Genomic DNA, 19,142 nt, shown 5'->3' with positions numbered 1-19,142 from the left:
AGATATAGAACGGGACGCATTAGAATGCCAAACAAGTATGAGAGCGCACGGACGAATTTGGTCTTAGGGAATGACACTCACTCGTTCTCCTTTAATATTCTTTCGAATTGATTGGTTTCTATTTCTTTGGCATACATCAAATGGATTACTTATTTTGTTATCAATGGAATATTTCAACATCTCATTGAGTTTTCAATTTGCTTTCAGTGATAGCATAAATAGTTTTCTGTTTGCTGTTATAGGACAATTTTTTTTTGTTTTCGGTTTTGATCTTTTAACCGTTAAAACGACCAAAACGATAACAGCCCAAGCAATCATTACCTACTACATCACAACATCAAGTTTAGTTCTCAATTTGATATCAGACTCTGCTCGGGCTTTCTTTCGAAATGTTTATTTCAACCGTATTTCAGGTATTTTGCGACAACATTATATACAAATTGTAAATATAATAACTGCTTGACTGAGAATAATCGTTTGACAGCCTTGTTGAGTTGCTTCAGTCACCTTTGTCTATTTTTAACGAAACAAAAAAATAAATATTGAACCACCCTAATGGCGATTTTTTGATCTACCCTAATCAACAGTAAATTTTATTTTCAAGATTTTATAATGTCAAAAAACAAAGCCAGCGCACCAAAATTACTTGAAATAAACTTATTTGGTCAACAACGTCCCTAATAAACAGTTAATTTTATTTCATATATTTTCCGATGTCAATAATGTATTCAACTTACCAAAACTACTTGAAACCACCTTTTTCGAACCATTAGAATGTGGCGATTGTGGTCTACAAACTCTTTAATACCGGGCCACACTGTGGTATGCAGTGTGTCCTGTTCTCAATCAATATTAATTTGACTTCTAAATATCATTTGTCAAATACACATGAAGGTAAAACTAGAAATACATATAGTTTGACATTTCAAATCTTTATTTTGAGTTATCAACAGGTTTAGAGGTAATATACATCGCTTTGTTTGAGCTTCAACAAACACTCCAGTCGCGTTAGGGGACAACACTTCATGTGCGACCGTTTGTGTTCATTTTGGTGTTGTCCCCTAACGCAGCGTTTGCATCGGTCGTGGAAAAATTTTCATGAAAGCTCGAAAATCTAAGTATACAGTATTGTTCTGTGACTATCATTGATCAAATTCCTAGAACAAATGAATGCTCTAAAGTTTAAGATAGAGCAGGTTTTTTGATAAATACAAGTGTAGGTTGAAAAATCAATATTTTGCTCTGTTGTCCCCTTACGCGACATTTTCACCTCTCAGAATGAAATGACAACCTTTTAAAGTATTCAATTCAGTTTTTTGAGCGTACATCGTAGGATTTTTCAATCGACGAGCTGTTAACAGTTGCATGATGCGTGCAAACGTTGTCCCCTAACGCTGGAATGTGTCCATGTCGTTTTCCATTTGCACGGGGATCTTGATTCTGGTGTAATTATATTTGACCTCGTGTTGCATGTTGTTCCTTGCAATGAAGTTTTCTGCCTGTGCTAAACCTAAACGTGATCAAACACAGTTTTTAACGTGATGTAGCTGAATGTACGTAGCTACAGCGAGATTAAGCTCCATTTTAACCCTCCCTCCCTCCCGGTTTCGGAAAAAGTTTTCAAAGTTTGAGATTGGTTATCAAAAATTCAAATGTGAATCAAAAAGCGAAGTCGCTGACACTAACTTTTGTGGAATACACTCAAGTTTTTTTTTACGCGGTTTTTTTTTGCGCGGTATTTTTTTACGCGGTTTTTTTTACGCGGATTTTGAAATTTACGCGGTTTTCATTTACGCGGATTTTGAAATTTACGCGGTTTTCATTTACGCGGTTTTTGAAATTTACGCGGTTTTCATTTACGCGGTTTTTGAAATTTACGCGGTTTTCATTTACGCGGATTTTGAAATTTACGCGGTTTTCATTTACGCGGATTTTGAAATTTACGCGGTTTTCATTTACGCGGTTTTCATTTACGCGGCTCGTATCCCCCGCGTAAAAAAAAACCTGAGTGTAATTCAAAACGATCGCATTTTAACCGGGCATATAACATAATCATTTCACCCTACTGCATCGAGCCAATATTAAGATAAAATCCGAGTTTCTTAGTCAGGAAAATTCCGATTATTTGAACACTAGCATGTTTATCGTTTATGTTTATTCGCTCAATATTGTTATTGATTACCGAGAAGAAATATGAAAAATCATCTACTTCAAATGATTGTAAAAATCGTTCGTTAAAAACATTAGCACGAAGATTGCACCTATAGTGCTAGGTGAACTGTAAATTAGCTGCTCATCAAACATCGTTTTCATTACTCATTACTCGTTCGCTATTTCTTCACACCAATCTCACTGGTTTTTGGTATGTGTGACTACCGTTGCTTGACTGCCACTCTACCGACATGGTAGCATGTTTTTGAGCACACCTTTTCGGTCCTTTCCTCAAACAAGCATGCTCCCATCTATAGTGTTGGTGAGTTTATGCACTTTCTGCTCGGTTACGACGCCAGTGATAGTACAGCATAAACTGAGATCAGCTGCCATTTATCCCGCCACACACATAACCAACACGACAGGCCAGTCACTGCAGTCAACATCGGACAAGCCACTTGACGATTTGTTTGTTTACACATTCAGTTTCGATACGGTCTAGCTACCTACCACTATTTGCTACAATCGATTCGTGCTTTTTACAGGACTAGATATCACACAATTTGGTGTGATCTGTGGCCTCTGGATACGAAGTATGACGGGCCATTTGCGAGGTCCAGGGTGACGATGGGTAGAACTTCACTGTCCAGAATGAGAAAGAAATTCATGAGGTGTGGTTTGGCAGGTCATCCTGGTGGTCTATAAATAGTCGATTAATTAGATTAATGCGATTCCAGACTGCACCCGGTATGGCGCATCTATTGCATGGTGCTCATAATACTTATCCTGTACAACGAGGTGTTCATTTACATTCTTCAAAAGTTCAAGTGGTCGAATATTTACTGTAAGAGAGGTAGTAGAAGGATCGGTTGAATTATTACATAAATAGATGAAAACACAATTCGTCCTTTCACAGAAAACTGCCTGCGAATATTGCTGGTTGGGGATCCGCAGATTCTGGGCAAATCCTTTGACACTCATTTCTATGCCGGAATCGCAAATTACGATTCGGATCGGTACCTGGCGTGGTACTATGAGAAAGCCATCGAACACGTGAGACCGGACGTCATTTGTTTTCTCGGAGATCTGATGGACGAGGGTACCACCTCCAATGAGGCGTACTTCAAAGAGTATTACGAGCGCTTCGGAGCGATCTTTCCTACACATCCCACTGCTAAGGTGAGTGATTTAACGGTGCAACATATTTCAATTATATTTTGATGCAATTTTTAACAAACGATAGACCATTTACGTACCGGGCGATAACGATATCGGTGGCGAAGCGGGTGAGGAAGTGAAACCTTCGATAGTGCGACGATTTCGGCAGTATTTTAGCGAAAAGCCGGCATGGATTATCAACGAGAATGTTACCATCTACAACGTGAACAGAATTACCCACGAGATGCCAATGAACGATCCTCGACTTTCGGCGAACGGCGATGGGGCGGACGTGTCCGACCAGTATATCAGGATATTTCTAAGCCACATGCCATTTCTGAGTACACCAGGCTCATTTACTTATGATGTAAGTACGATACTGATGGGTTATTTTGTTTCTGAATTTGCAAACACCGCAGTGACTTTTGTTAAACTGAGGCAAAGGCAGTATTTGCAAAGTGTTAAGGGTCGAAAAGAATGCATCGTCACTGACTCAGCTTCAGGCCCAAATTGGAAAATCGAAATATTGCTAAATTGTGGCATCATCACCTCTCACGTTATCCGAGCAAAGCCTAATATCAAATTGAAAACTAAACTTTATGCTGTAACGTTGCAGATAATGCGAGGAAAAAATGCCATGTTTTTACGTCACAAAAACAGGACTATGAACAAAAATCATGTTTTTTTTTGTGAGAAATTTTGGTGTTTACCCAATTTTTCTCTTTAGGGTGAAATATAGCATAGTAAAGATCGCTTTTATTAGAGGAAGTTTTTGTTTTGTGAACTTCAGCACTGGCGGCTCCAGGGAGGGGCACGAGGGGCACTTGCCCCCCTATTCGACCAGAAACCGTTTTGGTGAAAAGATATTTCCATTTTCCTATTTCAACATGCTAATATTTTAGAAGTGATCAACAAGGTGATCAGTTCGTTTTGTTCTTTATAACACTTTTTTGACTAAGTAAAAGACAATGAATTAAATTTGGTAACAAAAGTAATTTCTAATTTTGGCTAATAACAAGCAAAGTACAGTTTCTACTAGGGTAATACCGGTAACGAAAATCCGGGAATCTCGACGGGCTGGTTGTTGCCCATCTATAGTAAGCTGTGTCCTGTCTCGCGCGCGTCACGTTTCTTTAGAATATATCTAATCTAGAGTTAAAGCTTGACGAGAATCAAAATGCCATCGCTTCCAGAAATGTATCCGGTGATAACTAAAGTTAAATGACACACTCATCAGTAGAATGGCGCAGTATAGGTAAACATAATACCTAAGTGGGAAAAATAAGTGTAACAGCAGGCGATCCACAGGGTTTCATACTCGGCCCAACTCTTTGCAATGCTATGTACGACGCAACCTCCCTAGGGGCGTGAAGATTGTCGATTTTGCGGCGACGTGGTGCTCTTAGTGATCGACGAATCACTAGAGGAAGTAGAAGTACTCGCAATAAAGGCAATAGATGTTGTGGAAGATTGGATGCGCATGAAGAAGCTGACGTTAGCTTACCACAAAACTGAGAAGGTGTTGATAAGCAACGACAGGGCAGTGCAGAATTTCGGTTGGAGAGAGTACCATCAACTCAGCGCAGGAAGTTAGACAACTGGGAATGATGATAGACGACCGACTAAGCTGTAATAGCCACACCGACCACGTATGCGGGAGAGCCGTAAGAGTGATCTCGGCACTATCATGGATCATGCCCAACAATTCGGCGATCAGCAGCAGTAAAATGCGACTACTTTCAGGATCTGTATGGGTGAGGGAACTGCAGACGAAGAGGAACTCATCTCGGCTGAATAGCACGTTCAGGCTGATGGCCATGCGGGTGTCTAGCGCGTATCAAGTTATCTCGTCAGAGGCAGCCTACGTGATAGCTGGAATAATTCCCATAAACCTTCTGTTCAAAGAATATAGCGAGTGTTATAGAGATCGAGGCACAAGAGGAATCCATAAACAAGCCCGAGCTGATACCTTAAGCAAGTAGCAACATCAGCGGGATAACGCTGTAAACGGTAGATGGACACATCGACTAAGTCTATGCTTGTGGGTGTGGATGAACAGAGCGCACGATGAAGTGAACTTCCACATGGCACATTCTTGTCTTGGCTGGGCATGGTTCGGCCACGCGAGATCGCCGTACTGCATCGCTTGCGGTGATGCAGAAGAAACGCCTGAGAACGTGGTCTTCGAATGCCCGCGATTCGAGCACGAGCAAAACGAAATGAGAACCATTGTCGGTGAGGACGTTAGCATGAACAATATTGCCCAAAGAATGTGAGAAAAAAAAATGTTCAGATCATGTCAGCATTGCAACAAAGATGGTGAAAGGAGAAACGACCAACAACGTAGCAGTTCACGGCTTCGGGTCGTCAAGGCACCGATGAACCGAAAGTTACACTCCAACTGGAATCGCCGGACCGACCTTGGCACTCGAAAAGTCAGTCTGGTGAAGAGAGATATAGGAGACCAGCAGACGCGACCGAAGTAGACTAGATCCACCACGGGGGACTAGACTGAGCGCACGTATCGTCGACGATAAATCGTCGGGGCATATGAGAACCGAAAGTCATCTTCCGGAATCGCAGGATTGACCTCGGTACTCAACCAACCAGAATCGAGATAACGGTTTCAAGGGAACTTTCGACGTCGACAAATTTCTCCTTCGGAGTAGGCTAGGCCCACCGCCCGGGATTGGCTCGAGTAGATCGAGAAGTAGCACTGGCAAAAGGTCGTCGGGGCGTTAGCGAACTGGAAGTCAACGCTCCACCTAGAATCGCAGGACCGACCGCGGCATATGCCTGGGTAGTATCGGTTTCGGAAAATCTTCCACTGCCGGGGAACTCTTCATAGGAGTAGGAAAGATCCATCGTCGGGGACTACTCCAAGTAGTCCGTAGGGAATCCCCGGCTTAAATCTTCGGGGCAGCAGTGAACCGGACGCAATCCTCCACCTGGAATCGCCGCACAAATCTCGGCATTGTGCCGGACTGCCTGGAAGCAAGAATAACGCGTCCGTCAACGGTTTCGGGAGATATTCTTTGTTCGGGGAACTCTGCCGAGGTAGGCTATCTCCACCGGCGGGGACTATGCTGTGTAGCACCGACGAACCACCATCATAAGGTTGTCGGGATACTAGTTTTTATTAAAACAAAGACGCTTCCTAATAAAAATGTGGGCAGTGAACCCCGGGATTTATTTGAAATTGGTTTTCGCATAAATTTCATCGTCGATCAGGACACATCCATCAAATTTCGTCAGCACATGGCCGTACCACTAACGGGCCCGGGTTCTGACCAGTTTCTTTTGTTTGGACCTACTGTTAGGTTATTTATTCGCATTTGTAGCCTCCTCGAAGACGGATTTTCCGCGAATAAACCTAAAATCAATTGTCCTAAGTGACTTCCTTGAGTGAAATCTATCGGCATTTCAACTGAGATTGAGCCCGAGGAACTCTAATCCTTTAAAGGCATTAAGATATTGGATTTCAGTCAATTATAGTCAATTGTCTAAATTTTACGAAAATCTGCTTTTTGTGGAACGTGGAATTCGCCCAAATCAGTTAAATGCAAAGGATGCCAATTTAAAGGATGAATTCGGCCGAATAGACGTCCACTGACTGCAAAGCATTTGTTTAAAAAAAATGATACCCAGATCTTCGTGTTCCTTCTCAGTTTAGCAACAACCTTGTGTGACTAGGAAGCAATATGGGTACACTGCTGTACACGATTCAAGGGTGCAGAATTTATATGTTGTGTTGGGTCAGAAAATTGTCCCATGAAATCAAACAGAACTTCTATTGTGAAATCAGTAAAAGTAAATCGAAAAATCATTGAGATGTTGAAATTTTTTGTTGAGCAAGTATTTCAATTTGATGTTTTGCCGAGGAAAAACAAATAAACAAAAAAGCGCAACAAAACGAGAACAAACTTTGAAATGCTATTTGTTAATCATATCCTAAAATTAAATTAATATTTAAATCTGAAGCTAATATCAGAATATTATTTCGCTTTTCTGTAAAGTGTGACGCTAACAGACCTGCTATAGTGAAACCCTTCATATCACCCATTGTATCCTGACCGATTGCGCAAAATCAGTGGCGAAATGAACTCCCTGACGATTAGTAGTGAAAAAAGAATAGTTTTACGTTACGAAGTAACATTCCAAAATTTGACATTTTTTTTGTCAGAAAGGTGTGCCCTAGGCTGTCCCAAAAAACGATGTTCGAAAAGCCATGGTGCTCAACCCTATAATGAAAGACAAGCATATTTTAAGCACTTTTGGAGAACAAATCAAGTTTCTGAAAAATCATCTAGGGGTTCCGCAAATGCGATTTATGAAAAAAGGTCATTTTTGAGCAAAATTGTCGTATATAAGTGGTTTTCGCAACCTTTTCAAAGCCCAATTATTTTCAAAATATTTTTTTATTTTTCTGTGGACCTTAGAGAATAAATCCCATTTAAAAGTTTTTTTTTCAAAAAATCCTTATATTAATTATAGAACCTTTTAATCATGGCGAAAAAAATATTGAACATCAATTTTTTTGGGACAGCCTTGTGCCCCCCTTTCCCAACCGGCTGGAGCCGCCTATGAACTTCAGTCACGGTTTCTGCTATGACATTACCAAATCCATTTTCTATACGTGAACTAGTTCACAACTTTATGAACATTGTTCATACAATCAAAGGTTGACTCGGGCTTTTATTCATAGATTTAGGAACATAAATCAGAGTCAGACTATACGACGTGTGCTGATTAAAGATTTATTACATTATGAACATGATCCGGTTTTCGTGTTTGTGAATTAGATCACAAAATCAAGACGTATTTTCGCGTATTTCACGAAACTCGAAATATTATTCATGAATCCTTTCCATCATTTTGAGCTAGTTTATGATTACTAATATATTAGCCACGATTCAATATCCGTGCTGGTTAAATAGTTTCCAAAATCATAATGTTTTATTCATGTATACGTGAAGTGAATCATAATTCCTAGCGAATTAGTACTCGTGAAATAGTTTACAAAACCATGAAATAAGTTTCATGTATTCGTAAACAAGTTTACTAGTTGCTAGTATTATAGTAACCACTACTGACCCTTCGTACTCGTGAGATAGTTCACGGAATCGTAAAATATTCCTAGTACATGATTCACGATTTATCTTGAGTGCTTGTGATATTTAGAAGATATCCCAAATCATTTTCAATTTCATGTACCATGATCATGAAATTTTCACGTGATCTATTTCACAAAATTTGAGTTTTTTTCATGAAATATCATATAGTTATGTTCAGTTGCAAGCGACTAGTAATAGGTGTGAGCAGCAGATATAAGAAAACTATTAGGACCTCCATCATCATTATTCATTTCATAAGGTTCAATGCAGGGTGGCCAACCATACGGATTTTTCCGTAGATCTACGGATTACTATCTTTTCTAAGGATCTTTCCACTTAACTCGTGAAATCTACGGAATTTTCAAAATTTCTTCAGAATGCTACGGAAGTTTTGTAAAAATAATACGTATTTGATTTTTTAAATCACTCAAGATTTGTTCATTTTTCATTTCATGGCATCCGATAAACAATCATGCATGTTTTGTTCACTTGAATTCCGAAACCAATCGAACCGTAATCGGTTGATGCATTTGAGCAGGAATAGATGAGAATTCCGAATGGTATTTCTACAAAATTTGACTGGTATTCAATTTAAAACAATTTAATTAAAGTTCGTAAAGTTCGTTCATTTGGAGTACAGAGCAACGAGAATTCCTATAATGGACGAAGAGGGATTTCTTCCATGAAGTAAATGGGGAATGCTATTGGTACCTTTGAGCCAATATAAACTCTGGCTTGAAAACGTGGATAATTTCTTCAATGATAAACAGATTCGTAAAATACTATCGGATCCTACAACTAAACTTTATTACATTTCTAACGTTAGTGTGATAGATCACCGATTAACTCAACAGATATTTCGCATCGGAAAAGTCTGAAATAGTATTATATGATAGAAGACTGAAGGTGAAACAAACGTTGGGATATTTTGTGGACCCAGAAAATCTTGCTAAAAGTTGTGGAGTTACTGAAACCAACTCCAAACCCTTTGAACAGGTTCGAAGAAGTTGTTAGGATATCGGTATTGAGTTATCCATCTATAATTATATCCGGAATTTCAAGATTGAACTTTTTACAGGAATGCAAACCAATAGAACAAAGTACTGGCTCTCGATTTTAATAGTTGCTCTTTAGAGACTTACCCCGTATTTTGTGAATACAACTTGTGAACTTATCATCTCTTTGTGTATTTCAAGGCAGTCCATTATTCAGTGCAATAAAATCAGTTGTGGAACCAGATAATTCTTGAACATTACTTCCCGACAAATTGAATAGTTTGGGTTAAAAACAAGTCACATCTTTAGCTATTAGACATCCGACTCGTTGGTGACGCTTGCTGTATTGAAGCTGAGCAATGCACTTCCTGATTTGTTGTTCAAGAGTGCTTGAAAGTGCGATTCCAAGAACTGCTGTGCAAAAGAATGACACTATCATTAAAAAATCTCGCATGCTTCTTGGTTTGGGGCCGTACACAAATGACGTAGCTTTTTTCTGGCGATTTTCGACCCCTCCCTCCCCCCTCGTAGCATTTGGTCACAAAATTCTAACCTCCCCCTTGTAAATGACGTAGCATATCTCTAACCCCCCCCCCCCACGCAACGCGACCGGGAGATGAAAAAATTTCATATGTTTTTCAATTCTTTTAAATATATGTCCTTACAAAATGTTTGACGACTTTTATCGACATTTTCATTGTAACAGCAAATTGCCTACAAAAGAAGCCCATTTCATGACATATATAGTGTGGATAGTTTTGTTTAGAATTTTACATGTCATAAAGCACGAAGAAAAGTTCACAATCCTGCAGCTGCCAACGATTTTAGGAAGCATAAGCTCAACTAAATTACTAAATTTTCTTTGATTGAATCCGAAAGAAAATTCAATTCAGCTATTAAAATAAGTCTACTAGTTAGCAATATTAGCTAACTAATGTGGAAATTTAAATCCGCATGAAAAATCTATCATTTTCTTTGCGAGCCTGCCATTCCGCGAACAGTAAAATTTACAAAATGAAAAAACCGCGTGAAAATCAACTTAGGAATGGAGGAACATTAAATTTTTTTCTCTAATTAATGGGTTTTGATGCCCGCCAAAAAATTAAAACTTAATGCTACGTCGCACAACTTCTGACCCTACCCTCCCCCTCGTCACACTTCATCACAAATTTGGTGTACCCCCCCTACCCCCTAAAATGCTACGTCATTTATGCATGACCCCTTTCTGGGTGACTAGACACCATTGGAGTCGACCGTAGAGTTGTGAAAGAGGCATTTGTGCCTTTTAAAAGAGGGGCTGCCAATATCGATTTGAGTATAAACTCTGGCAAAATAAAATAAATTGCTATTTTTTTTATTTCGTTTATTTGACACGGCTCATAGTGGTAGCTTAACTGAGCCGTTGATCATTCATGTGTTTATAATATGTAAAATATAGAAATAAAAACAAATATTATTGATTGGTCGTTGGATCTCGTGCGCGTAACTTTTGATTGCGAGCGGAGATCTTTCACAGCCTACTGCGTCATGGGGATCATTTAATTCTCTCCTGTCCTTCACGTCAAGGTCATCATCGTAAAAGTGTCTTGGTGCTCGCGATCAGATGTTCTTTCCTGCTTCTTACACTTACGGGTGACCAATGTAAATGCGTCGTCATTGTTATTATCTTCTTCGCCGATATTGCTTACGGTGGTTTTCGGGGTACTGGATGCTGCTTTTGCTGTTGTCAATATGGACTGAATAGCTGCGACAAATTTGGCAACCGTTTGTGGCTCAGGTATTGGTATTGAAAAGTCTTTTTGGGCTGATTTGCCGTGGATGCACTGGCAATCGGTAGAGATGCATTCTCCTCTGTATCTTCCGCGCAAGGTTGCCCGTGGTGCGCTGTCTGATTGAAATACTTACACGTAGGAGTTTGTCCCTCAAAAAAACGTTGTTTGGTTAGTAGTAGCTTCGTGGATTTTGAGTTTTATAGTCAAGTGAGAGGGGATAGGTCTTTCGATCCGCAATCCTCATCACAAAAACACCGTTAGGTGTACCTGGGAAGAAATTTCTCCACTTATCAGGTGTAACGGATTCTACTTCTCCGTATTGCGTAATGTAATGTAATGTAATCTGCAATTAAATCAAGAGGGGTACGTGGTGATAGGTCATGTTGCTTTACATCTACATAATCTTTTTCTATATACACGGGGATCTTAATTCCAACTTTATCACTTCCAGCTGAAGCACGTGGCAGTTGTTCTGCAAAACGAAGGATTCGGCTTTGGCTAACGTGTTGAATTATGAGTACTACTTTGCGAAGATAACCTCCTAGATATATAACCTCCTTGAGCCTAAGCTGCATCTTTACATTCAGCAAGGAATCCACTTCACGAAAACTCAACAGTATTGAACAAAATTTAAAGTCAACGACCGCTGTGTTGGGTCGGAGCAGAGTTTTTTCGTCAACTTTACTCATGATGGCAAGAATAAACTAAATGTCTTTTTGTTCTCGAGACAACGCACACTAGATCGAGAGGTTGCTAGTTGTTGTTCACTTGGTTCACTTGGACTTGGGCAGAAGTAGAAAGTAGACTGAAAATAAATTGTAGTTGATAGAGAACCAGGTCGCCAGCACGGTGTTGGTTCCGAGATAGAAATTCACGCGGCAATTGAATACTTTACGGTGACGTCACAAACGAACTCAGTGTTCATTTTTGACAGTTTGCTTGTACTGTTTACATGGCCTTAGAAAAATTCTTTACGATTTGCTTCGAGCGAATCTAGTCGTCTACAAATTTTTCTAAGTCCATGTAAACAGTACAATCGAACTGTCAAGAAAAGTGAAAGTGTGTCAGTAAAGAACCTAATAGCTTGTCGACGAGTTCATATACCTTGGAAGACTAGTGACATTAGTGATATCGACATGTAATAACGAATACAACCGTGAGATAAAAAGCGGTTTGCGGCTATAAATGGCATTTTATACGATTTGCGCATTCAACTGAAAATTGGAGCCTGCGGACACGCACAAAACTTTCTCCATACATATTGCTGGTACACCCCGTTGCTCTGTTCGGATATGAGATGCGGTAGTTGAAAGAAATAGATTATTGTCGCGCTTATAATAAAATCTCACATAGCGGGCGTCTGAAAGGCGCATCAAATATAGCCGCAGTTGCTCCGCATGCAGATTTCAGTGGAGCTTTTTTTCTGCCAGCTGTGTGCTTTTCGAAAGCTTCAAGGAAAAAGCTGTCTATAAATTTATATAGGCGGCTGTCGCGCGCCTATCTCAATTGAGCTTTCATATAATCGCATATAAGCGATTATCCTGCAAGGCACAATATCAACTGGTATGCAAACATGCAAGGCCTATAAAGTGCGGCAGACTACAGTTGGCAGGGCATGTAGCTAGTTTGCAGGAAAAGGAAAACAACTAAAGCTCTGTACAGTTGTGAATCTGGATGCCGTTGGTGTAGATCCCGTACTCGAGAAATAGGTTAGTCATTTTTGCTCAAAATTGGTACATAATCTTAGGCAGAAACCGTCATGCCAACACAACGATGATTGCATTTTTTCGAACTAGTTTTTTTTCGAACACACAAGGTAATTCAATGCGATAAACTTTAGACTTTCCAAGAAAGGTATGCCAATGTACCGTTTATATGCAGAAAATTGTGCGTGCCATGTCTCCGACGAACTACATAATTAACTCACATTTAACGATGAATTCCTAGATACACTAGAGTCATGCGAAAATAATACTCTTGGGTCAGACAGAATCAAACTCAATTTTTGAAGTATTTGCTGATCCGACGAAGAGTCGACAGTTGAATTCATACACTGATTTTTGCAGAGGAGCGTTGGTCCACGGGACTGCAGACAAGAAACTTTGATTGTTATTCATAACCAGCTTTCGACCACAATTCGTATCGGTCGATTGCATACACTACGCCCAGACAATTTGATGAAGGTTAACGGCTTATTATCAAAAGTCAATTTGCCTTTCGTTAGGGTACGAATGATTTTCCTACGCCGCGAAAATCCAACTAGCATACGCCCTAAAGAGTAACTGATTTGTGTATTCGTGGCCAATAAAGGATCATGCGATTCTGTAGAAATTGTTATCTCGAATAAACTTAACCGTCCATTCTAAGTAACTATTCGTATAATTTTAAATAACTAGTCGTATAATTTGTTGTTCCCACAAGCCGTGGTACAGATACATAGTACAGAGTTACAGATTTGCAAAAAAAAAAAACAATGCAAGATATCTTTGAATATTTTTGCACTCTGGGTGCAAATTCGCGTATTGAGTTCTCCAAGAAGAAATTGAGCTGGTTTTCAATGAAGCGTGGTTCAGCTCAACTTCAGCTTCTAATAGTGGATAGAATGATCGCTGAAGTTTCACATTTAAGTACCTAAAGGGTAGTTCGATTCATAATGCATTTGAAGAGGATACATCCGGTATCGATAGACTAAATGTCACCAAGGAGTTAATTTTATTCGTACATTGATTTGATCTTGGCAGGGTGTTTACCAAGGTTATATCAAATAACTATACTCTCTGTAACTGAATATGGGAGCTACTGTTTCGGTTCAGCCGCAAATTGACTCATATTATCAACGTGGAACGAATACAGTAGCGTTGTTTGCGTATTGCCCGAGATTGAATTCCATTTCTGGGATATCCCTTCAGTGTATTTCAGCCACATTCAGATTACACTTTCTAAATAGAATACACGTGCATGAAAGAGAATTTTTGGAGGAGTCCGGATCATCTACGTTCGCTGGCTATACACTAGAGTGCCCAGGAAAATGATGAATTTTGGAAACGCATTCGGCCCACCCCTGAGTCGATTCCTAGTCCACCAGGAGTGCTTGCTCCAAATTTGAAGCAAATCGGACAAGTCTAGCTACCGGACCAACGTGCCTGAAATTTTTATGGGATTTTTCGACAATTTACATGGAGAAAACCCACTAACTCCCATTTTCGCCGCTAGGTGGCATTGTATCCATCATATCATCACTGTAAGTGAAAATAAGAAAGATCATTTAATTGCCTACAACTTTGTTGAAGACTGCTAGTGAATCCGGCTTTGTTAAAAGAAGTTATTACACTTTTAACGAAGTGCTGTCTGAGTCAGTTTTGCATGGGGCCTAACAGAGCATGGTTGTGTATCGGTACTCGATTCCCACCAACTATACATTTTTGTGAGATAATGGTTAGATTTAGCTGAATAGTATGTTCAGAAGAATTATAGTACAAAATACGAGTTATGTTTTGGTTGGAAATTTTTAGTTCCACCTGTGACCGCATAGAGGGCGCCAATACTAACTTTTCATAGAAGTGAGATAGAATATCGATATGTTCGGAAGAATTATTTAAAAATGCATGTTCTACAACTTTGTGGAAAACACCTAATCTTTATCTCTTTCCGTTGAAAAGTTAGTGTTGGCGCCCTCTATGCGGTGAAATGTGGAACTAACATTTTCTAACCAAAACATAACTCGTATTACTTACTATAAATCTTCTGAACATACTATTGACCTAAACCTAACCGTTATCTCACAAAAATGTTTAGTTCGTGTGAATCATGTACTGATACACAACCATGCACTGCTAGGCCCCATGAAAAACGGACTCAGACATCATTTCGTTAAAAGTTTCATAACTTCTTTTAACAAAGCCGAATTCACTAGTAGTCTTCGACAAAGTTGTTGGCAATTAAATGATCTTTCTTATTTTCACTTACAGTGTAAATACGATGTGTACGGTGCCACCTAGCGGCGACTCAGGAATGGGCCGATAGGAGTCTTTTTTTCCTGTGACTCTACTATACACACTATGTACATCTCTTTCATATTGGGACCACTGATAGTGAGCTGTGCGTGTATGGCAAGGGTTACCATGACATTGAGCGTGTTGTTTGGTCAGGAGATTCCTTTAAAGTCCGAGCTAGATCACTCAATGTCCATATTCGTGATATCTTGGCCAGCCTGGATCTGCCGTTCATGTCACTGATCTATTATTTTTGAAAGATCGTTAATATGCTGATGTGAGTTCTTCCTAAAGCCAATTAATTCTCAGAAATAGAACCTTCATATTTTCGGTTTCTCGTATATACCAGCTATCGAGTTTCTGCAGCACAGCTGTTCATTTCGCATTTAGTCCGAGTTAACAATGCCTGCACGCTTCTCTCCTTCGCCGGTAAAGCATATAAAATAACAATTATCATCGATAACATTGTGCCAGGGCCTATTTTGATACGCTTGATTCGATGCTGCACGTTCGCTTCGTGTAATAATCGGAGACGAATGAAAATCTGCATGGATGAATGGGCGGTTTGTTTGTTTCAGAAAACGAAAACTGGGCTAGGTACCAAAATACATTATAGAGACGCGAGTCGTGTTCGTGATACAGTTCACACAACAAGATACCGCGAACAGTCACACTTTTGTGATCCAGTTCATACTGTCACGTTGTTCCGAATAAAAAATCCCATGGTAACCTAAACATAACAATACGACAAGACTAATAATATGTTCACACTACAGAGTTAAAACACGCTGCAAGAAAAATGTCATCAAGATAGCGTTAAGACACGTTTAAGCTCGTAGTGTAGTATAAAAGAAATTTCGAATATAATGATAAAACTGTTGATATCATGAACATGATTCACATTGCTCCACGACTCTCCCACAGTAGACACGCTTTTCAGCAATGCAAGAGTTATCGTAACGATTCTCTGCTCACTTGCCACACCAGGCTTTTGTCATTCAAAATCTTCAGTCACTGGAGCAAGGGGTCCTTGATACCCCGTCCTTTAGTAGATCTAAACCAGACAAGCCCGAATCGATGACCACACCGTCGATCTCAGCATTGTGGGTGGGCGCGTGGGTGAGGTAGTCTTTTATAAAATATTTGTCGCCGGTAATGCCATTTGCTTACTTTTGGTTGGATATTACAATAGTAATATATTGAAATGCTGAGCAAATTGTCCAAATCTTCAAAATACTAGCTCTTCGATTATAAAGAAAATGGAGTATGGTCCTAGTTAGATCAATACATATGATTTTAGTAGGAAGTTGGAGTCTTCGATGACGAACTTGTTCGACAACCATTTTATCATCGGCAGATTCTTTTTCAGGAGAGTTCACTTAAGCATCCATTGAGCTCGACGCAAAGTGAACACTACAATAGTACGGAGGAAAAGACATAAATTACAGAAGATATAAGAAATGGAAAGTCGTGTCAGGAGATTGTAAAGCAAAAATAACCACCTTTCTTTTCTTGATGTATGGCTAGATGTCACCAATGAAAAGGTGTTAAGAGCTTTAACAGTAGCAGATCATGAAATTATTTCGAAAAATTGAAACTTGAATCGAAATGTTGGATTGACTTGAATTGGCTCAAAACTACCGTGGTCATGCAGTGCCACATTTCCTACCGCTACCATGACTCCGTTTGGCTGTCTGATGCATCTTAAACGTCTTGATAACATTTTTTACATTTTGTAAAACCTTAAAAGATTACCGACTCAAATAATGAAAAAAATTTGTACCCAAAACTTAATATCGCAGTATATTTTCAAGCGATGGGACTTTAGTTTAATTTATTGAAACCAAACACCGATTTATTTTAATTGTAGTAATGTGTGTTAATTATTTCCAGGCAATAGGAAGACTTAAACCAAACGTAATATTTTCCGGCCACCTGCACTCCTCCCGTGTTGTCCGAATACACCGCAATCATCTTCAGTCCGCTTCGTACATGCCACTGAGTGGCGATAAAAAGACAGCCTACAAGGTGCATAGTTTCGATCTACGCTACCACCGGGACACACAGGAACTGCTCGAGATTGTGATACCGACCAGCTCCTATCGGATGGGGGTACCGGACATCGGTTACGGTTTCGCTGTCATAGGTAAGTTTGTCTATAGAAAAGATCTTCTTGCAAATACTGATTCATATTTCTTTTTTAAATTTTCCTCAGATGACACCACACTACGCTACACGGTTCTCTGGACCACTAATCGCTTTCATCAACTGATCTCCTACTTGGTCGTCATTTCTGTGCCACTTCTGTTTCTTTCATTGACAGTGTTGGCCAAAGTTCTTCGGACGATTTGCGTTTGTCGAAGGGAACGGTCAAAGCTTCCCATCTAGAATTGGGCTGTTGTTTTGCAGCGTTAATATCAGTAGTGTTGTTTCTATACAGGTTTAAGTTAAAGTTAACATCATTTTGATGTTCTTTAAAAACTTTTTTTGGGCAATAAATCTTTTCTGAAAAGTTATATTTCTTTCGTGATTGCCTTGTACCATTTAAGTTATAATAAGCTTTGAAAGTTACAATATTAAGGGGTTATATATGTTGAAATGCGGGAGAAAAGGGAAAAGTTTGAATTTTTATAAAGGTATGTGGCCATATTTTTATGAAATACTTGTTATACGTTTAGCGTAGTACAATGTCCAATTTGCAAAATCCACTTGAGAAAATAAAAAAAAAAATATTTCCCTAATTTCCGTAATTTCCGTAAAACGCGTTTTTTCAAAGAGGTTTACCGTGACTACGATTCCAATCCAACAGCTCAACAGAAACCATCAAACTAAAAAAAAATCATTAGTATATGTACCTGTGGTGTCCTTGAACGATCGATAAAAAAAATTCTTCTTTTTGAAAACGGGGACGATTTTTCCAAAAAAAAATCACTATTTTCACCTGAAAAAAATTATTAAAAAATCCTTAACAATAATATGAAAATTTGACGAAAAAATGGAATCGTTCAAGGACACGGCAGTTAAATTACGAACAAGTCAAAAAAAAATTGAGATTGGTTGAAAAATTTTCCGGCTACCGTAGTCACCGCAAAGACGCTTTTGGGAAACATGAATTCGAGATAATCGCGTTTAAAATTTCAAGTATAAGCAACACCTCCATAAGGAAGCAAGATGAAAAACGCTATACCTTTGGTCCACTGCTCCGATCTCTATAAACATTTGAGTTATAATTCTTAAGAACCTGAGCTTTACGATAGAAGAATAAAAAATTTCGATTTTTTGGCCGACCTCAACATATATAACCCCTTAAATATTGTGTGCAAGGCACGAGCACCGTGACAGCGGGTAATGCAATTCGCGTAAACCTATCAAAACCAATGAATGTGTCTATCATAAAATTTGAAAGTGCGCTGTTATCGAATGAAAGAATAGAGGTAAGTCATAGAAAACGCAGCGCTTTGTTCTATATCCAATGCACAAACACTGCACTTATATATACTTATCAAATGTAATGTCTTGGCAACACGGTTGTTAACGATTATTGTTTTCATACTACGCGTACAGATTTTTACTGATTTGTTTATGTAATTTGCGTTGTTGAATACTAGTTTTACTTCCAATTCGTTATCGTGACCTCTTGCTGTGCTATCAACATAAAGTGTTGTGTGTTTAAGTCGCTGTTGGCTGGTGTTTCAATATTTACTACAGCACTGAGTAGAAGTGATAGTTGCCCACCATTATCATCGTCATTATCAACGTCATTCAGTGGCATTATTACCATCATAATTTGTCACCGCTGCCAGAAGATCGTGAAAGATAAAGAGGCAGTAATATGTAAGGGCTACTGCGGTGTAACCTTTCATGCAGTTTGTGCCAATGTTGATGGTCTTTTGTTGGACCAGACGAGGAATTACAAAAACAACGTATTTTGGATGTGCGACGGTTGTGCTCTTCTTTTCT

At 39.2% G+C, this 19,142-nt stretch overlaps 1 protein-coding gene across 1 annotated transcript; it reads left to right on the top strand.

The window, feature by feature from the left end:
* Positions 1-2,501: 2,501 nt before the first annotated feature.
* Positions 2,502-17,698, top strand: LOC131679061 (uncharacterized). Its single transcript, XM_058959612.1, has 6 exons — positions 2,502-2,822; positions 2,889-3,004; positions 3,068-3,330; positions 3,395-3,676; positions 17,076-17,328; positions 17,398-17,698. Exons 1-6 carry the CDS (start codon positions 2,779-2,781, stop codon positions 17,568-17,570), a joined length of 1,131 nt encoding a protein of 376 aa, XP_058815595.1. The 5' UTR covers positions 2,502-2,778; the 3' UTR covers positions 17,571-17,698.
* The last annotated feature ends 1,444 nt before the right edge of the window (positions 17,699-19,142 follow it).

Source organism: Topomyia yanbarensis, chromosome 2 (assembly GCF_030247195.1).
Source record: "Topomyia yanbarensis strain Yona2022 chromosome 2, ASM3024719v1, whole genome shotgun sequence".
Classification (NCBI taxonomy): Eukaryota; Metazoa; Arthropoda; class Insecta; order Diptera; family Culicidae; genus Topomyia; species Topomyia yanbarensis.
This window is presented reverse-complemented; position numbering and strand designations above follow the sequence as displayed.